The sequence below is a fragment of the Lutra lutra genome, chromosome 9 (genome assembly GCF_902655055.1).
Source record: "Lutra lutra chromosome 9, mLutLut1.2, whole genome shotgun sequence".
NCBI classification, from domain to species: Eukaryota; Metazoa; Chordata; class Mammalia; order Carnivora; family Mustelidae; genus Lutra; species Lutra lutra.
Window position 1 is genome coordinate 90,138,273 of NC_062286.1, and position 19,157 is coordinate 90,157,429.

The window sequence follows — 19,157 nt, forward strand, 5'->3', positions numbered from 1 at the left end:
GACAGAGCCATCCTCAAAGAATTTTGTCAGAGGAGGCTCTTTGAGCTGGGAGAGCTTACTTTGCACTGACCACTGCAGAGCCGTGGAGCACACAGCTTCAGCTGGCATGAGCAGAGGCCTGCCTTCCCCACCAACGTCATAACCTGCTGTGTTCTACAGGCCTCTGCCTGGTACATTCAGTTCCAGGGTAAAGACCAGAGCCCATCAGACAAGAGGATAGAGAGGCATTTGTCCTCTCCCCAACAAGATGTACTAGCCTCCAACTCTGCTGGGCACCGTACCACACCCAGAGGCCACAGACAGACCTGCTGCCCTCTGGAGCCTCATGTGTGGTGGGAGAGGCAGGCAGGAGCAGGTCAAGAGAGATGTGTCCCAGAGTCAGCCTCAGAGAACAACCCTGGTCACCTGGGAGCTGGAGCAGGCATTTAGTAAAGGTTCCAAAACGTTCAGTGGTAGCCCTTGGTGTTCGGCATTTCAGAAGAAGCAGTAAGTGGTCTTCGTGGGGAAAATTAAAACTCAGGTTTTCTAGGCTCATTCTGTGGTTGGTATCATTCTTACTTGGAACTGGGTTGGGTATACAATGACTGTGTCTAGGGCATGAGCGGGCATTGCTGTTGAGGGATCTGTGGCCATGAGGGCTTCTAGAGAGATGACATTTGAGTTGCAATTGAGGGCAAAGGCACCCAGCACGTGAGGGTCTGGGAGGGTCCCTGGCTAGGTAATGTGGCTGTTCCCATGGGAAGCCAGGCAGGAAGTGCATTATCTCAGAGTGTTTTCCAAGGACTTTTTTTCTTGAATCCTGTGGATTAATATGGAGAATTAAAAACCCCTGCACACGATTCCCACCAAAAATTGTGCTGTGACATCCCTCCCCTGCCCTGTTCACATAACCTTTCTGGGAGCACCCACTTTTGCCCATCTGCTTGGATTGACACCCCTACTGAGCCCCTGTTCTATCTACAGCTCTTACCTCTAAACGTCTTCAAACAAAGCCTCTGTAGGACATGGGTGACGAGTCATGACTCTCCAGCTCTGTTCCTATTTCCTCTTGCCCATGCTGCTTGCCTGACATTTCCTTTGCATGTGCATTTGACCAGCTCATTTGTTCCCAAGCCTGGGCCTCTGGTTCCATCTGACAACCTTCGTTTATATCACACCTCAAGTGACTCTGGGGTTGGCATCGCTCCTTCAGAATGGCTTGATTTTGACTGCATGGAATGCTTTGTTGTTTGCCTGCATTCCACTCTGGAGTTAGCAAGGAGAGAGGGGTCTCTAAGATCCAAGGATGACGCCCACTTACCTTTCAAAAACCTCATGGTGATGGGATTGATTGGGTTTAAAAAGTCAGGAAGCAGGTGGATCAAAGCAAGATTTTTTACCTTCGGCATTGGCTTTTGAACAGTCCTGTTAAAATTGCATGAATTAGAGCCATTCTAAAACGAAAGTCCTTGCTTCATTTAAGAAGAGAATGAATAATTACTTTTAGTGAAGCAGCTATAAAAAGCATATTTTATAACTTCTTAGTTGTCCCACTCCAAAAAGCAGGGCACGTGCCAATGCAAAGACTAAAGTAAAGAAGCACACTGAGCCCCCAAAGCTCGGCCGCCTGTGCTTTCGCCAGCTCTCATGCGGAGCCTTGATGCCTGCCGCCCTCTGCATGCACAGAGAGGAAATGAGTTTGCTGGGGAGGCATCCTTGTGCAGGGACTTTGCAGTTAGGGACCCCACAGCTGACCTCGGGGAAACATTTAACCTTGTCAGGGCACCTAATCTTCAGGGTCAGGACACAGGTCCTACGGGGGGGTGCCGGGATGAAGGGATACAAGTAAAGAGCTACGCTTCAGGCTTGGCAGATGAGCGGGGACTTTGAGTTCCAGTCTTTCTGTGACAGCTTAGTCCACGTTACCTGGTTTTAACTCACCTACAAAATCCAACAAATTCTCCTTGAACCCTGACTGTGTACATTCCAGTTTAACATCCTCATTGCCCAGTGAGGCAGCTGTGCTGGATGTCAGGGGCCTGGGGCTGCCCTTTAGTGAATTGACTCTGTAATGCTCAGGAATCCCGAGAGGCCATGAGATTGTCTCAGGCAGCACCTGGCTGAGCCCAGAGTCTCTTTTGCACCCGGCTAGCAGCAGGAGCCTGAGGCTCATTGTGTCGGACTGAACCCTGTCGTGCTTACCACATGAGGCTGTGGATCAGTGGCCATAGGGACAGCTCTCTTCCCCACCTTCACTGCACACTGTCCCTTCCCCAGTCTCCCCTCAGGGCCTGAGGGATGCTCTGAGTTGGCAAAGACCCGTATAAAACACGACCACCCTGTCCCAGCCTAGCCCTACTTTTCTGCTGTTGGAGTCAGCACAACACCCTTGCATGTGATCTTATTATGCTGCTGAATGTTTAATCATTGTCTCCCAAAAGTGTGGGACTTCTCTTCTGTGTGAATTACCCCAGCATTAATCCCGAACTATGTTCTTCCAATCCAGGGGACGGGCTTAGATAAAAATCAGGTGTAGACAGTTTGGGCTCTGGAATCGGTAAACAAGGATACAAATCATGACACTTTTTTCTTATTAAGTGGTAACTTTGGGACATGTACTTGGTCTTCGAGTCTCTTTTTTTAGCTGTACAATGGAGTTTATAATAGGATTCAGTGAGCAAAGGCATTTAGAGAACCAGGCTCAGAAATAGGCATTCAATAAATATTTGCTTTCTGTCCTCTGCTTTCTTCCTGTTTCAGGAAAAGATGAGGTTCAGTCAGATACTTATCACTTTTTATGTCAGTCCAAAATGCTCACAGGAAAACAAACACCCTTCCTAAGTCACCGACTGCTTGGGGGGCTGAGAATTTGGCCGGTTGGCTAGACCCTTTTTTTTTTCCTGGTGGCTAAATCCCTCGGGGTATTGCCCAGGGTGTGTGAAATCTCCACCCGTGTCAAGACTGTTGTCCCCATCGCTGGGCACCCAGGCCCACTCTGTCTTCTCTGCTTTTTTCCCACAGGCGTTGGGAATGCTTTCAGGGCTGGAAAGACCCAGGAAGCAAAGTGGGACGAGCCTCACTGCAGTGCTCTGCTCAGGAAGCCCCCAGAAGTTACAAGAGAATCTCAGTCACCTTTGTGGCTCCGGTTCCTGGTTCCCACCTTCCAGCCACCTCTGAGTCCAGCTCGGCCTGGGTCAAGGAGACACCTTTACTAAGGTGACCAGCCCCAAACACTAGCACAGAGGAGGTGACAGGGAGAGCAGTGGCAGCCTGGGGGCTTCTGAGGAATGTCCTTGCCCAAACCCTTGTTTGGATATCCAGGTGAGGGTGTGAGAAACTGATAGGGAATCTTTTATATTTGTTAAAAGATAGATAGAAAGATATTTTTTACGTCTGAAGCTTTGTCAGGAAATATTCCCCCAGGACTAGCCTCCCACCCGGTATGCCCCATCTCCCCGGCTCACCATGAGCACCCACAGCCTGTTGTCCTCTCAGAGGCTGGAGCCTGCCCCACCTGGTTCCAGCCTCCTCAGAGCCAACGTTAGAGTCTATGCCGCCTGAGAGGCCCTGCCTGACCCGGTGCCCACCTCCCTCCCAGGCTCAGTTCCAGGCCTGCTCTTGGCTCACTCCACTCGTGCTACACTGGCCTCCCAACCCCTGTCCCTCTATCCTGTTGGCTCCCCTAGGGCCTCTGCAGTTCTCCCCATGGCCCTGAGCACCCTCCCCACCTGTCACATGTCCCTCGGAATGGCCCCTGACCCCTGAGTGATGGAGCCTCCCCACCCAGCACTCTACACTCACATTTTTCCCTCCAGAGAACATAATATGTGTAGTTACATGACAGTTGTCTGTCTCGTGGCTGGAGTGCAGGCTTCCTGAGTGTGGCCATCCTGCCTTTACCAACTGCCGATTCCCATCTTGGGAAAGTGAAGGGCACCCAGGACATTGACTATGTACTTGTCAGTGAGGCTGGGTGCAGGCACTCTGCCTTGGCCTGGACAAGAGGTCAGCTGTGTTTGCTCTGAAGAGTACAAGTGTATTTTTATCCAGCCTCCTCGTCCATTCATTCATTCATTCATCAGATGTTTATCAGTGCTGGACTGTGTTCCCAGTGAGCCAGTGGGTGGGAAGGGCTCCACCTTCAAGGGTTCATGGCCCACAGTGGGCACACTGGGAGCAGGGTCTTCATACCTGAGCCTCCATCCTACTGAGGAATGTGTGTGCCTGTGGTGTGTATGTGCCTGTGGTGTGCATGTGTGCCTATGGTATGGCAAGTGTGATACATGTGTACATGTGGTATGTGGTGCATGTGTGTGCCTGTAGTGTGTGTGCCTATGATATGTGTGAGTGTAGTGTGTATGTGTGCCTGCAGTGTGTGTGAGTGTGGTATGTGGTGTGTGTGTGTTTATAGTGTGTGTGCCTCTGATGTGTGTGATTGTATGTGATGTATGTATGCACGTATGTGGTGTATGTGCATGAGTGTGGGGTGTGTGTGTGCAGTGGGGAGATCTGCAAGCACTGAGGAGGGTGCGACATCTGACCTCTGGCCTCTCCACTTACATCTGGACCCACCCTGAGGCTGCAAGCGAGACCCCCCCCCCCACAAGGTCTGCCTCTCTCTCCTAGAGCGTTGTCTTTCTATGAGTGGTTCCAGGCCTCTGACAGCCTCTGGAATTGAGATGGGATGTGTGAGACAGGACAGTCTGGGGTTCTGGAATGCCATGGCTCCCAGAGTCCTCAGCAGGACAGCAGAGGGTTAATGGCAGTGATGACTCCATTAAGCGCCACACCTAGAACTGCCCAGAGGAACAATTTGTGTTACTTCTGCAACAAAATATTGAGGGAGTTTTTCAACGTTTCCTTTTTTCCCTTCTTTCTGAGGAGTGGTGATTTGGGCACTGTGTGACTGGCTTACATTCGGTGACAGGCGCAGGTCCCCAGTCACACTGTAGTGTGAGGTGGCTATGGCCATGGCCCATGGAGCAGGCAGCCCGCCCTGAAGGGATGAAAGGAAGAGTTCCTCTGGTCTGGTTCCCACTGCTTCTCAGAAACCACTCGAGTGCGGGTGAAGGGGGAGTGAAGGCTTTCAAGTGGCTCTCCAGGAGGATCTGCTTGCTCTTGTGGCCCTTCAAGGATGTTTCTAGCTGCTTGATGTGTGTTATTGCTACACCACTCAGTTAGGAGAGTAAAACCGTCGGCCCTTGGAGTTGGTTTATCCAGACGTGCTGAAGGAACTCTGCTAGGTTTTCAGGCCGAGCCCCAATTGTGTGAGTAGTGACCTTTACTGAACTGCATTTCTGAAACGGTATTAGGGCTAGGTGCTGGGTGAGTCACCTTCGGTGGCATCCAGAGGGCCTCTGGGTGGACACAGAGGCACCACCCTCCCTGTGCGTCCGGAAGGTGGACCGTCAGGGCTCTGCTCCCCAGCTTCTTTACAGAGCCCATCTGCTTGAAGATCCACTTTCCCCCAGGTGGGAACAAGCCCACAGATTTGGCCAGGTTAGTTAAATGAAATAGAATTGCAGTTTGAGGGGTGCCCAGGTGGCTCAGTGAGTTAAGCATCTGACTCTTGGTTTCGGCTCAGGTCTCGATCTTGGGATCGAAGCCCCCTCAGGCTCCATGTGCTCAGTGGGAGTCTGCTCGAGATTCTCTCTCTTCCTCTCCCTCTGCCCCTCCCGCTCTGGTCTCTCAAATAAATAAATAAATCTTTAAAAAAGAAAGAAAGAAATGCAGGTTGAAGGCCCCTTTTAGACGGCAGGCCTACCACAATACCTAAATCCTTTTCAAATGTACTACCCACTGAGCCTTGGGAGGAAAAGCAATATATATTTTTAATAACCAGGCTATGTTCATAGCCCAAACTTACCATCAACTAAGGACCACCCTAAGACTGGCTGGATGCAAAGGAGAGCCACTGCTGTATGACAATGGCACTTGGTGTATTTTCAAAGCATGGGAACTTGAGGGAAGAGGGAAAACAGCACATAGAATTACACTGCCCCACAGTGAGCAATGAGCACCTTACTTGAGACATGTGAATGAAATTGAGCCGTGCATCTGAAAATGAAATGATGTGGTGGGAACAGGTTTCCTCCATAAAATCCTCGAATTGGCCCAAAGCTTGTGTGGCCCTCCTATCAGTGGTGTCTAGTTAGATTTCATTTACTCAGGTACATGAAGCAAGGGTTGGTAAACTAGTGATTGTGGGTCAGATTCTACCCACCGTCTGTCCTTTGTGTAAATAAAGTTTTATTGGCACATAGCAAGACTCCTTCCTTTACATGTTATCTCTGGATACTTTCATACTCAAACAGAATATGTGAGAGAGACAGGATTGCCTCAAAATCCTGAAATATTGGCTGTCTGGCACTTTCTAGAAAGGCTTGCTGACCTGTTACAGAGCACAGCACTATAGAGGCCAAGCCCTCTTGTTCCTTGTGCATTCCACTCAGCATGGCTTTGTTCTCAGGCCACCAGCAGCCCACCACGTCGAGTGTGACATGCAGGGGACACCATTCTCTACAAAACAGCAACCAAAAACTCAGGTCTGAACCACGCAGCTCAGTCTTGCCACTGTCATATGGAAAGCTCATTTACTATTTGAGGGGGGAGCAATTCTCTGTATTCCAAAGAGGCCCAGAGCAGGAATTTTTCCCTTTTTCTTATCCTTCGGGAAGCACTGGTTCCAGCTTTTTGAAATATTGACAGTGAATCAGACACCCAGTGTGATCTAGCCACCAAAAAAGGGTCCTTGTTTCCCCGGTCCTACAATGGTGACAAGAGAAGTGATCAGTGTTTCCAGAACACAACAGATTTCATGCTGGTAGCCCTGACATGATAGGGTGAACTTTCTCATCGCCCAGCACTCAAATGTTCCTCCTTGGAGGCTGTCTCTAGTGTGTGAGTTTGGGTTAGAGTCAGAGCTATAGGAAACCTTTCTTGATGTTCCTAGGTAAACTGACTTATTTGTGTTTATGGAGAGTGCCTGGGTTTCTGTACCCACTGTCCTCCCAGCCCAGTCTTCCCAACAAAATTCATGCCAGCTAAATAGGATCATTCTAAATCCTACCACTGCCATGAAACCCCAGCCAGCCACAGGACCAAGAATTGCCCCCATCAGTATTTGGGCCAGATCAGAGACCTCCCACCAGGTCCCACCAAACCACAGCAGGGACTGCATTGGTCTTGCATCTGAGAGGCAGGTGGGGATGGCAGGTTCCACCTGCTCCTTTTACTAACTTCACAGTAGCTGACAGGATTGGATTTTGAACCCCACTTACTGCATTGTGCTGGGATTTCACTGTACTTACACTGTATCAGTGGACGTTAGAAGCAGACCTCTCCCAGCCAGTGTTGAGCTCTTCTTGGGAAGGGATAGTGTTTCTTCCCCATGCATGGCTCTTAGGGGATGCTTGCATATTTGTGGTCACATAAGGAACAGGTTGGCACTGCTGAACACTTGGAGTGATGACAGAGCCCCTGGCCTAAGAGGGGACACTTGTTTTTGGATAGCTTTCCCTTACATGGGGCTGTGTCTGCTTCTCAGTCCTTTGTAGCCCTCGGTGTGTGTCCTGCCCTCCCGGGTGACTCCGAATGAGCCCAGCTCTTCAGTGTGGTAATGATGCCAAGGCTGAAAGACAGTTTCCATGCCTCCCACCCAGCTTTCTCATGTCTCAGGCTTAGGGATACCACTTTCTTCTCTGGTTTTCTGTGACTCGATTTCGGACTGTCCACATAATGGTTGACTTTCTCCATATGTGATGTCTCTTTAGAGTGGTATTAGGATCAAATTCAGTGCTCAAGGCATGTTGTGACTTATCTATCCTGAATGGACTATTACCTCAAAAAAAAAAAAAACCCTTTAAAACTAAATAAACCATAATATATCATCAAGTCCTCTAATCAAAATTATACAGCTATCCTCATACTCTCTACCCAGTGGGGGGATGGTAAGATACCAGCACCCAGTCCTTCAACCTTTCCGTCTTCCCGTGTGCCTAACACCACAGATGAGTTGTATCTATTCTTCAACTTCAAAGACATGGACCATACATATATGTTTTTGTGTCCAGTTTTGCTCTCTCTCAACATTACATTTGTGAGCCATGTCTGCATGGTTCTAGCATGCTCTAGTGTGTCCACGGTCATCACTCTGTGGCACTATTACCTTTTAAAAAAATACTTAATTTGTAGAGTAATTTTTGTTTCACTCCTGAATTGACAGAATGTACAGAGATTTCCCCATTACCCTAGCCTCACACGTGCATTGCCTCCCCCGCTATCAGCACCTCTCCTCAGAGATGCACATACTGTAACCGCCATTGACGAGCCTACGCTGACCCATCATAATCACCCAAAGTCTATGGTTTATGTTAGGGTTCCCTCTTGGGGTTGTACATTCTGTGGGTTTGGACAAATTTATAATGATGTGTCTCTCCATCATGTATCGTACAGAGTGTTTTCACCCTAAAGATCTTCTGTGTTCCACCTGTTCATCCCTTTCCTCCCTACTTCCCAACCCTTGACAACCGTTGATCTTCTTACTGTCTCCATAGTTTTGCCTTTTCCACAGTATCACAGAGTTGGAATAACATAACATATAACCTTTTCAGATTGGTTTCTTTTTCTTAGTAATATCCATATAGCTTTCTTCCATGACTTTTCATGGCTTGATAGCTCATGTCTTTTTAGCTTTAAATCAGACTCTCTTGTCTTTAATGTACCGGTTTATTTATCCATTCACCTACTGAAGGACATCGTTAGACTGTTTCCAAGCTTTAGGATTATGAATAAGCAGCTGTAAATATCCTGAGTGGGTTTTTTTTTTTTTATTAATTTTTTATTTTTTTCAGCATAACAGTATTCATTATTTTTGCACCACACCCAGTGCTCCATGCAATCCGTGCCCTCTACAATACCCACCACCTGGTGCCCCCAACCTCCCACCCCCCACCCCTTCAAAATTCTCAGATCGTTTTTCAGGATAAAGAAGATGTGGTATATATACACAATGGAATACTATGCAGCCATCAAAAGAAATGAAATCTTGCCATTTGCGACGACGTGGATGGAACTAGAGGGTATCATGCTTAGCGAAATATGTCAGTCGGAGAAAGACAACTATCATATGATCTCCCTGATATGAGGGAGAGGAGATGCAACATGGGGGGTTGAGGGGGTAGGAGAAGAGTAAATGAAACAAGATGGGATTGGGAGGGAGACAAACCATAAGTGACTCTTAATCTCCTGAGTGGGTTTTTGTGTGGATGTAAATTTTCAGCCCTTTGGTTAAATACCAAGGAATGTAACTGCTGGATTATAAGTTAAGAGTATGTTTAGTTTTGTAAGAAACCCCCAAACTGTCTTTGGAAGTAACTGTGCTATTTTCTATCCCCCACAAGCCATGAATGAGTGTTCCTGTTACCCCACATTCTTGCCAGCATTTGGTGGTGTCTGTGTTCCAAATTTTGGCCATTTTAATAGGTGTGTGGTGACATCTTGTTGTTTTAATTTGCATTGCCCAAATGACATATAACATGGAGTATTTTTTCATATTCGTATTTGCCATCTGTGTCTCTTCTTCGGTGAGGTGACTGTTACATCTTTAGTTCATTTTTAAATTGGATTTTTTGTTTTCTTATTTTCTAAAGTAGGCCCCATGCCCAGTGTGGGGCTTGAATTCACAATCCTGAGATCAAGAGTCACATGCTGACTGAGCCAGCCAGGTGCCTCTGTTTTCTTACTGTTGAGTTTTAAGAGTTATTTGTATTTTTTGAATCATAGTCCTTTACCATATATGTCTTTTGCAAATATTTTCATGAACCTGTGGCTTATTTTTTATGCTCTTTGACAGTGTGTTTTGCTGAGCAAAAATTTTTAATTTTAAGGATTCCCAACTTATCAATTCTTTCATAGACCAGGCTTTGATATTCTATCTAAAAAGTCATCACTAAACCCAAGGTCATCTGGATATTCTCCTATGTTACCTTCTGAGAGTTTTATATTTTTGTGTTTTACATTTATTCTGTTGTTCACTTTGAGTTAATTTTTGTGAATGCTGTAAGGTCTGTGTCTAGATTCATTTTCTACATGTGGATGTCCGACCATTCTAATATCATCTTGTGAAAAGATTATCTTTCTCCATTGTATTGCCTTTGTTCCTTTGTTGAAGATTGGTCTAATTCTGAATGCTCTCTTATGCTCCATTGGTCTATTCTTGTATTCTAATACCAATACCACACTGTCTTCAGTAATGTAATGTTAAGTGAGGCTTGAAGTTCTATTGTGTCAGTCTTTGTTCTTCTCTTTCAAATTGTGTTGGCTGTTCTGGGTCTTTTCCATTTCCATATAAACTTCAGAACCAGCTTGTCGATATTCACAAAATAACTTGCTGAGCTTTTAATTGGAATTGCATTAAATCTAGAAATTGAGAAAAATTGACATCTTGATGGTATTGAGTCTTCCTATCCATGAACATGGAACATATCTCTATTTTGTTTTCTCAATTTTATTCATCAGAGTTTTGCAGTTTTCTCATATAGCTCTTATAGGTATTTTGCTAGATTTATATCCTGCAATCTTGCTATAATTGCTTATTGGTTCCAGGAGTCTTTTTGTTGATTCTTTTAGGTTTTCTACATAGACAGTTATGTCATCTGCAAACTAAGACAGCTTCATTTCTTCCTTCCTAATTTGTATGCCCTATATTTCCTTTTGTTATCTTATTGTATTAATAGATTTCCACTATGATGTTGAAAGGCTGCGGTGAGGAGGAAATCTTGGCCTTATTCCTGAACTTTGCAGGAAAGCTTCTTGTTTCTCACCATTATACTGTTAGTTGTAGGGTTTTTTCATAAATGTTCTTCATAAGTTGAGGAAGTTTCACACTGTTTCTTACTTGCTAAAAGATTTTTTTTTAATATCATAAGTCAGTGTTTGATTTTTTCAGGTGCTTTTTTGTGCATCTATTGATATGAGGATGTGATTTTTTTTCTTCTTTAGCTTGTTGATGTGATGAATTATATTAATTGATTTTTGAATGATGAATCAGCTTTGCATACCTAGGATAAATTCCAGTTGGTCATGCTGAATAATTCTTTTTAAACTTTTTGTATTCAATTTGCTAATATTCTGTTGAGGATTTTTGCATCTATGCTTATGAGAAATGTTGGTCTGTAGTTTTCTTTGCCTGCTGTGTCTCTGTCTGGTTTCAGTATTAGTGTAATGGTAGTTTCACAGAATGAGTTAGGAAGTCACCCCTCTGCTTCTACCTTCTGGAAGAGATTGTTAGATAATTTGTTATAACTTTTTCTTTAAATGTTTGGAAGAATTCACTAATGAACTCTGCTGGATCTGGTGCTTTCTGTTTTGGAAATTTATTAATTATTGATTCAATTTCTTTAATAGATATGGGTCTATTCAGATTGTCTATTTCTTATTGAATTTTGACAGATTACATTGTTAAAGGTCCATTTCATTTAGGTTATCAAATTTGTAGGCAGGAAATTGTTCATAATATTCCTTTATTATCCTTTTAATGTCTAGGATCTGTAGTAATGTTCTCTCTTTCATGATTGATAGTAGTAATTTTTGTCCTTTCTCTTTTTTTCTTAGTTAGCCTGGTTAGAGGCTTATCAATTTTATTGATCTTTTCAAACAACTAGCTCTTGGTTTTGTTGATTTTCTTTATCAGTTTCCTGTTTTTAATTTCATTAATTTCTGTTCTAAGTTCTATTATTTCTTTTTGTCTGCTTACTTTGGATTCAATTTGCTTTTCTTTTTCTAGTTTTCTAAGATAGAAGCTTAGATTGTGGATTTTTAGATCTTTCTTCTTTTCTGATGTATACATTCAATGTTATAAATTTCCCTCAGCCCACAAATTTTGATAAGTTATGTTTTCATTTTCTTTTGTTGAAAATATTTTAAGATTTAGTTATTTAGTATTGTATTGTTCAATTCCCAGGTATTTTGTAATTTTCCAGTCACCCTTCTGTTACTGATTTCTAGTTTAATTCCACTATGTTGTGTTTTATGGCCCCAAGTGTGATCTATCTTGGTGAATGTTCCATGTGAGTTTGAGAACAATGTATATTTTACTGTTCTTAGATGAGATAGTTTATTGATGACTATTATATTCTGTTGATTGATAGATGTTGTTGCCTTCAACTATGTCTTTACTGATTTTCTGCCTGCTGGAATGGTCCATTTTTGATAGAATGATGTTAAAGTCTTCAACTGTAATAGTGGATTTATCTATTTCTCCTTGGAGTTATTTAAGTCTTGACTAATATATTTTGACTCCCTGTTCTTAAATGCATTATTCATTAAGGATTGTTATGTCTTCTTGGGGAATAGAGTCCTTTATCATTATATAATCTCCTTCTTTATCCCCAACAATATTCCTTGCTCTGAATTCTGTTTTGTTCAAAATTAATGCAGCCATTCCCACTTTCTTTTGATTAGTGTTATCATGGTTTATCTTTCTCCATACATTTACTTTTAATTCACATGTATCTTTATATTTAAAATGGATTTTCAAGGGTGTGGAGAAAGGGTAACCATATTACACTGTTGGTGGGAATGCAAGCTGGTGCAGCCATTCTGGAAAACTGGAGATTCCTCAAGAAATTAAAAATAGAGCTATCTTACAACCCAGCAAATGCACTACTGGGTATTTACCCCAAATATACACATGTAGTGAAAACGAGAGGCACCCCAATGTTCATAGCAGCAATATCCACAATAAACAAACTGTAGAAGGAGCCAAGATGCCCTTCAACAGATGAGTGGATAAAGATGAATGGATAAAGAAGATGTGATCCATATATACAATGGAATATTACTCAGCCATCAGAAAGGATGAATACCCACCATTCACATCAACATCGATGCAGCTGGAGGATATTATGCTAAGTGAAATAAATCAAGCAGAGAAACACAATTATCATATGGTTTCACTCATATTGTGGAACATAAGGAATAGTGTGGAGGGTCACAAAGGGAGGGAAATCAGGAATGGGAAGAAATCAGAGAGGGAGACAAGCCATGAAAGACTCTGGACTCCAGGAATCAAACTGAGGGCTACAGAAGGGAGGAGGGTGGGGGGTTGGGGTAACTGGGTGATGGCTATTAAGGAGGGCACATGTGGTGATAAGCACTGGGTATTACACGCAACTAATGAATTGTTGAACACTTCATCAAAAACTGATATATATGTATATATAAAATATGATATCTACACACACACACACATATATATAGGCTAATTGAACATAATAAAAATAAATTTAAGGGTTTATTGTAGATAACATAGCAACACAGTTGGATCTTACTTTTGATCCACTATGACAATCTTTGTCTTTCAATTTGTGAATATAGACCATTGACATTCAGTGTGATTATTTGATATTTTTTAATTAATATTTACCATATTTATTTCTGTTTTCTATTTGTTGCCCTTGATTTTCATTCTTATTTTTGTTTTCCTCTCTTCCTTCTTTTTAGCTTTCTCGGTTTAATTGGACAATTTATGTGATTCTATTTTCTCTCCTTTCTTAGCATATCAGTTGTACCTTAAAAAAATTTTAGTAGTTGTCCTAGAGTTTGCAATATACATTTGCAATTAATAATGCTCATTTTCAAAAAACACTGTACTATTTCACAGGTAGTATGAATACTTTATAATAATAAAATAATCCTATCTCTTTTCTTCAGCCCCTTATATCATTCTGTCATTCATTTCACTTACACACTTGTATAAGTATATACATTATATATATATATATATATATTATATGTACATAGCATATGTAATTGAATGCATTGCTGCTACTTTAATTTTGAACAAAGAACAAGAAAAATAAAAGTTTTATATTATCTTCACTTATTCCTTCTCCAATGTTCTTTTCTTTATGTAGATTCAAGTTTTTGACTTAGGTGCACTTTACTTTTCTAAAGAACTTCTTGTAATATTTCTTACAAGACAGGTCTACTGGCAACAAACTCTTTTGATTGTTGTTTTTCTGAGAAAGTCTTTATTTCTCCCTCACTAGCGAAGCTAATGTACGTAATTCTAGACTGGTGGGTTTTCTTCTCTCAACACTTTGCATATTTCACTCTACTCTTTTCTTTGCATGGTTTTAGAGAAGTCAAGTGTGATTCTTATTTTTGATCCTCTATAGATATGGTATTTTTCCCCTCTGGCCTCTTTCAGTATTTTTTTTTCTTTATCTTTGATTTTCGGTACTTTGCTATGCCTAGGTAGGTTTTTGGCATTTGTCTTAGTTGGTGTTCTCTGAACTTCCTGATCTGTGGTTTGGTGTCTGACATTAATTTGGAGAAATTCTCAGTTGTTGTTGTTGTGTCTAATATATCTTCTGTTCCTCCTTCCTTCCTTTCTTTCTTTCCTCCCTCCCTCCCTTCTTTCCTTCCTTCCTTCCTTCTCCTACTGATATTCCCATTATATATAGGTTATACTTTTTATAGCTGTCTCACAGTCCCTGAATATCCTGTTCTCTCCCCACCCCCAGTCTTTGTTCTCTTTGCTTTCCAGTTTTGGAGGTTTCTGTTGAGAAGTACTTGAGGTCAAAGATTCTTTCCTCAGCCAAGTTCAGAGTACTAATTTTCTTATCTAGAGATTTTTCATTTCTATGATGGTGTTTTTGATCCCTAACATTACTTTTTTGGTTCTTTCTCAGACTTTCTATCTCTCTACTTACACTGCCCATCTGTTCTTTCATGCTGTACAGTTAATCCATTAGAGCCCCTAGCATATTAATCATAGTTGGTCTACATTCCCCATCTGATAGTTCCAACATCCTGGCTATGTCTGAGTCATATATCCTATAGTTTTGATGCTTGCTCTGTCTCTTCAAACTATATTTTTGGTTTTTGTTTTATTTTGCCTTTTTGTATGTCTAGTAGTAATTTTTTTGGTAGACAGACATGGTGTACCAGGTAAAAAGAATTGCTGTAAATTGGCCTTTAGTAATGTGGTCATGGTGTTTAGGAAGAGGGAGAGCACTGTATAGTCCTATGGTCCTATTATTGGGTTTCAGTCTTTTAAGGAGCCTGTACTGCTAGACTGTGAACTCCACATGCATGTTTTCATTTCCCCCATTCCTCCTTAGGTAGTATAGGATGGCTGGAGTTGGCAGACAGTACCACAATTTAGTTAAACAAATCTCTTCTGCTGTGCATTTGTCCATAGTTTCCATCTAATTGAACAACACTGTAATGAACACTCTCAGAGCTAAATCTTTTTGCACATCTTTGATTTTCCTAGTGTAGAGTCTCTAGAAGTGTTGTTCAATCAGTGGGTATCCAGGCTTTGATCTTTGATAGAAATTGACAAACTGCATGCTATAAATTTCTGTGTCCACCAAAAATGATGAAGTGCCTATTCTCTCCATCCTGACCAAAACTCCGAGTTGGCTTTATGTTCTTCTTTGCTAATTTGATAGGCAAATAAAACATTGAAGAAAAAGAAGACTCTTCTTTCTTACAATTATATTTTTTTATTTGTGGGTTATAACTTTTAAAAATATGTTGAATGGCAATTTGCTTTTCTTCTTTTTTGTGAGTTGTCTTATTTTTACCTTTAGCTTATTTTTCTTTTTAAGGTATTTGTCTTTTTCTTCTATTATGTCTTTAAGTCTTTATATAGTATGGATATTAAGTCTTTGTCTCTAATATATCCTCCAAGTATTTAACTAGGTTTTTGCCTTTTTGTTTTTAGCATAGAGAATTTCATTTTTGTGTAGCCAAATCATTGTTATCATACTTCAAAAGAACTTCCCAAGCTCAAGATTAAACATCTATTCATATTTTCTTCTTGAGTATTCAAGGTTTTTTCTAACATTTGAAGATTTACTATTTATGCAATTAATTTTGGCATATACAGTGTATTAGAGAACTTTTGTTAATAGCCACTTTTAATCACATTTTCTAACTTACTATTGCTGGTGTATGAGTAAACTAATGATTTTTATGTATGTAGTTTAGAATTTGCAGTATTTCTCAAATTTATTCTAATTTTAGTTGACACTGTTTTTTTCTAGGTAAAAAATTTTATACGTTCTTTCCAACATTAATGCTTTCTGTTTTATATTCTTTTATTTCTTTGGCTCTAATTTCTAGACGAGTCTTAAGTAATAGAGTGTATAGTGTGGTAATTTCTCTTTTTTAAACCAAAATTAACCTGGCATTCTTTTCTTTTGAATTTTACAAAATTTAATGTCTTTATTGTGCTATTTTATTGTTGCAAAAACTCTGATATGTAGGAAGCCTTCAATTTTCTTTCCCTTTGCATGATCAGCAAAGTCCTAGGGGCTTCCCTTGGCTGAATCTGAGCTGAGTTCATCACAGGCCCAGGGCTCTTACAAGCTGTGAACTTGTGAGGTGAGCAAGGCATGGGAGTTCAGGGACATTTTCTGTACATCTCCCCTCTAGCCAGTTGACCACATTGGCTGATGGTTACCAGAAAAGCCCATACATTCTAATGGCTGAGCTAGAATAGGAATCCATTACAAATATCATTTTGGAGCCTGAGAACCGACTACCCTGTAACAGGTGAAATGATATGGTCCCCTTGTAGTGTCTATTGCATTTTTCTGGCTTGTATCAATTGAGAGAAGAATATTCTAAAATCACAGATCATTTTGTTATTTGGAATTTTTTGAAGTTGGGAGGCTGGAATGAGGGCAGAGAAAATGAGGGGTATGATTGTTCCTAGGCTCTACTCTGTACCCCTGGGTGAAGAGAGGTTTGGAAGAGACCACAGCGAGCTGCCCCTCACAGACACACATCCTTGCTTTTTGCTACCTGTGTTCTCTGAAAGACATCTCCCACTCCTATTAGGTGACTCTACCTTGACCCAGATGAATACTCCAAATCTCTTTGGTCCCTTAGCTCACAGGGAAGCCAGGTTTTCTGGTAATTTCATGTAGTATGCTGGCCTAAAATGTGCCTCTTAACCAAGGGAGGCCGACCAATCCTATATTATTGCTTCCCATTAAAGTATTAAGGACTCAGATGGTACCTTCAAATCCAGTAGGGGTTACCCCACTAGGCTGGCCATCAGCTCCTTAGCACAAGTCCCAGATGGGCCAGGTGGTCCCTAGCAGATTGTTGAGGGACAAGTGACAGAGAGGTTTTGATGTGGCGGGACAGGGAGCGGGGTGGTTTGGCAGACAGCCCATGGCATACTGAGAGGAGGGTGGATATTGGAGAGGGAACAGAGGCCAGCCACAGACCCCTGGTGTAGGCGCCATTTTGCCTGTGGCATCCCTGTCTGGCCCTCTTAGCACTTGCTGCTGCCTGTGTTGTCTCCCTTCCCCACTCCTCTTCTTTGGTGGGTTCTCCCTTTTGTTCTCCATCCTTGCTCAGTGCTTTCTCTCTCCCACCCTCCTCTCCGCACCCCCGTCACGTGTCCCTGCAGCATCTGGCACCCGCGAAGGCATCCCGGGCACGTCCTTTCTCACAACTGCCAGGCTGCCAGTCTCCCCGGAAAGCTCCTCTTCCTCCATGCTTCATGCCTCTTCCTTTCCCTTCCATCTGTTTCCACTTTGTGCATCTATACTTGGCATTGTCTGCATTGCCAAAGAATTTAGGAGGGTTATCCAAAGCTTTTTGTACCCACGACTCTAAATAAATGGAATTGGATTGGGTCATTTTTCATTTGTGGATGGAGCCAGAAACTTAAAAAGCTTTATACTTGCTGAATTTATTTTTATTCAAAATAATTTTATTTCAGTAAATAAATAATAGGAACATGAATTTTAAAATACTAGCCATATTGTAAATTACCACACGTTTCTGTTTGAGGATTTTTGCAGCTATAATCAATATGTAAGAGAGAAAGCGGGAGACTGTGAGTGAAGATGTAAGGGCAGATTGTTCTGGATGTCAGATCCCAGATGGATAATAAGCCTTTCTTTGCATCATCGTGTAGGATCTTTTCTTAGCTTCTGCGGTACTGACTGGTCTCTGTTTTTGTTGTGTGTGTTCCATTGCGTGTCCACGTGCTTGTGTTCGTGATGGGCTGTGGCCACCACAGGACGAGATCCTGACCGTCATCCGAAGAGTGGATGACAACTGGGCAGAAGGCATGCTGGGAGACAAGATTGGGATCTTCCCCTTGCTGTACGTGGAGGTAAGGTCACGCTCTCAGACGCGCGTCCCTCTCCACCCTGCTGACTGTGTCACCAGGCGGGGCAGGGGGCAGGGGTGGGCTCCTGGCCTGGGAGTCACTCTTCCAAGAGAGGGAGATGGGGACTGTGTTGGGTTTTCGTACAGACTGCTGTGCTATGAGAATTGTGTCAGCTCCTTGAATCGTCTGTCCCAGGCCCGGTTGCAGACCATCTCACTGTGTGGGCAGTGAAGGAGGGCCCAGATGCGGGCTTTCCCTACTTTTCGCGGAAATCCTGTACTGGCACCCGCTTTCCCCAGGCTCTCCTGGGTGCTGCTGCTCAAGTCTCCCCAGCCGCAGAGGAGAAGGCAGCGTTCACCATGTCCCTGCAAACGGAGCTGAAGCTGGCTGGCTCTAGAGGGCTGTTTGCAGTCCTCCCAGGACCTGGGTAACTGGGGTGCTCATCCAACTGTGAGTCCCTAAAGCAAAGATGATTTGGGGTCTATTTATTTCCTGTCTCCTTTCCGTAACTAAGGAGCATTTGGCTTCCAGTGTGTAAGTTATGGGCAGTGGCTACACTGGGAGAATCTTTGAATGTTTCCCCTGTAAACCCCTGTTCGCTGTAGGGTATTTGTGTGTGGGCAGGACTGTTTGCCCATTTGTGTGCGTGTGCCATTTGTCAGTGCAAGTCACATGTGTACACCCACAAGCCAAGACACGCTTCATCTATTAATCACCACATTTATCTGTACGAATCATTTTAGCTAGTGCTTACAGTGTGCTCACTATGTGGCAACACTTTCAAGTACTTGCTCATTTAATTTTCTCAGCAACTCTGGCATATGAAAGCCAGGAATGTCCCCACTTTACAAGTGAACAAATAGAGGCACAGTAAGGTGCATGGAAAGGTCCCCTGGTGGGTAAATGGCAGAGCCGGAACATAAACACAGGCTGTTTGCTGTAGACTTAGCCCTTCCCTGCCCTGCCCTCCAGGACCCCTCACTAGCAAATTCTACTTCACTCATCCTGGTGTGGGACTCCACGTGCTGGT

At 42.9% G+C, this 19,157-nt stretch overlaps 1 protein-coding gene across 1 annotated transcript in view; it reads left to right on the forward strand.

Moving 5' to 3' along the window:
* The window catches only part of SH3RF3 (SH3 domain containing ring finger 3), a 364,818-nt gene that overhangs the window by 212,053 nt on the left and 133,608 nt on the right, over window positions 1-19,157 (forward strand). The window contains exon 3 of the mRNA XM_047745167.1: window positions 18,035-18,130. Within this exon, the coding sequence (XP_047601123.1) occupies window positions 18,035-18,130 (96 nt within the window). The remainder of the gene's footprint in view (window positions 1-18,034; window positions 18,131-19,157) is intronic.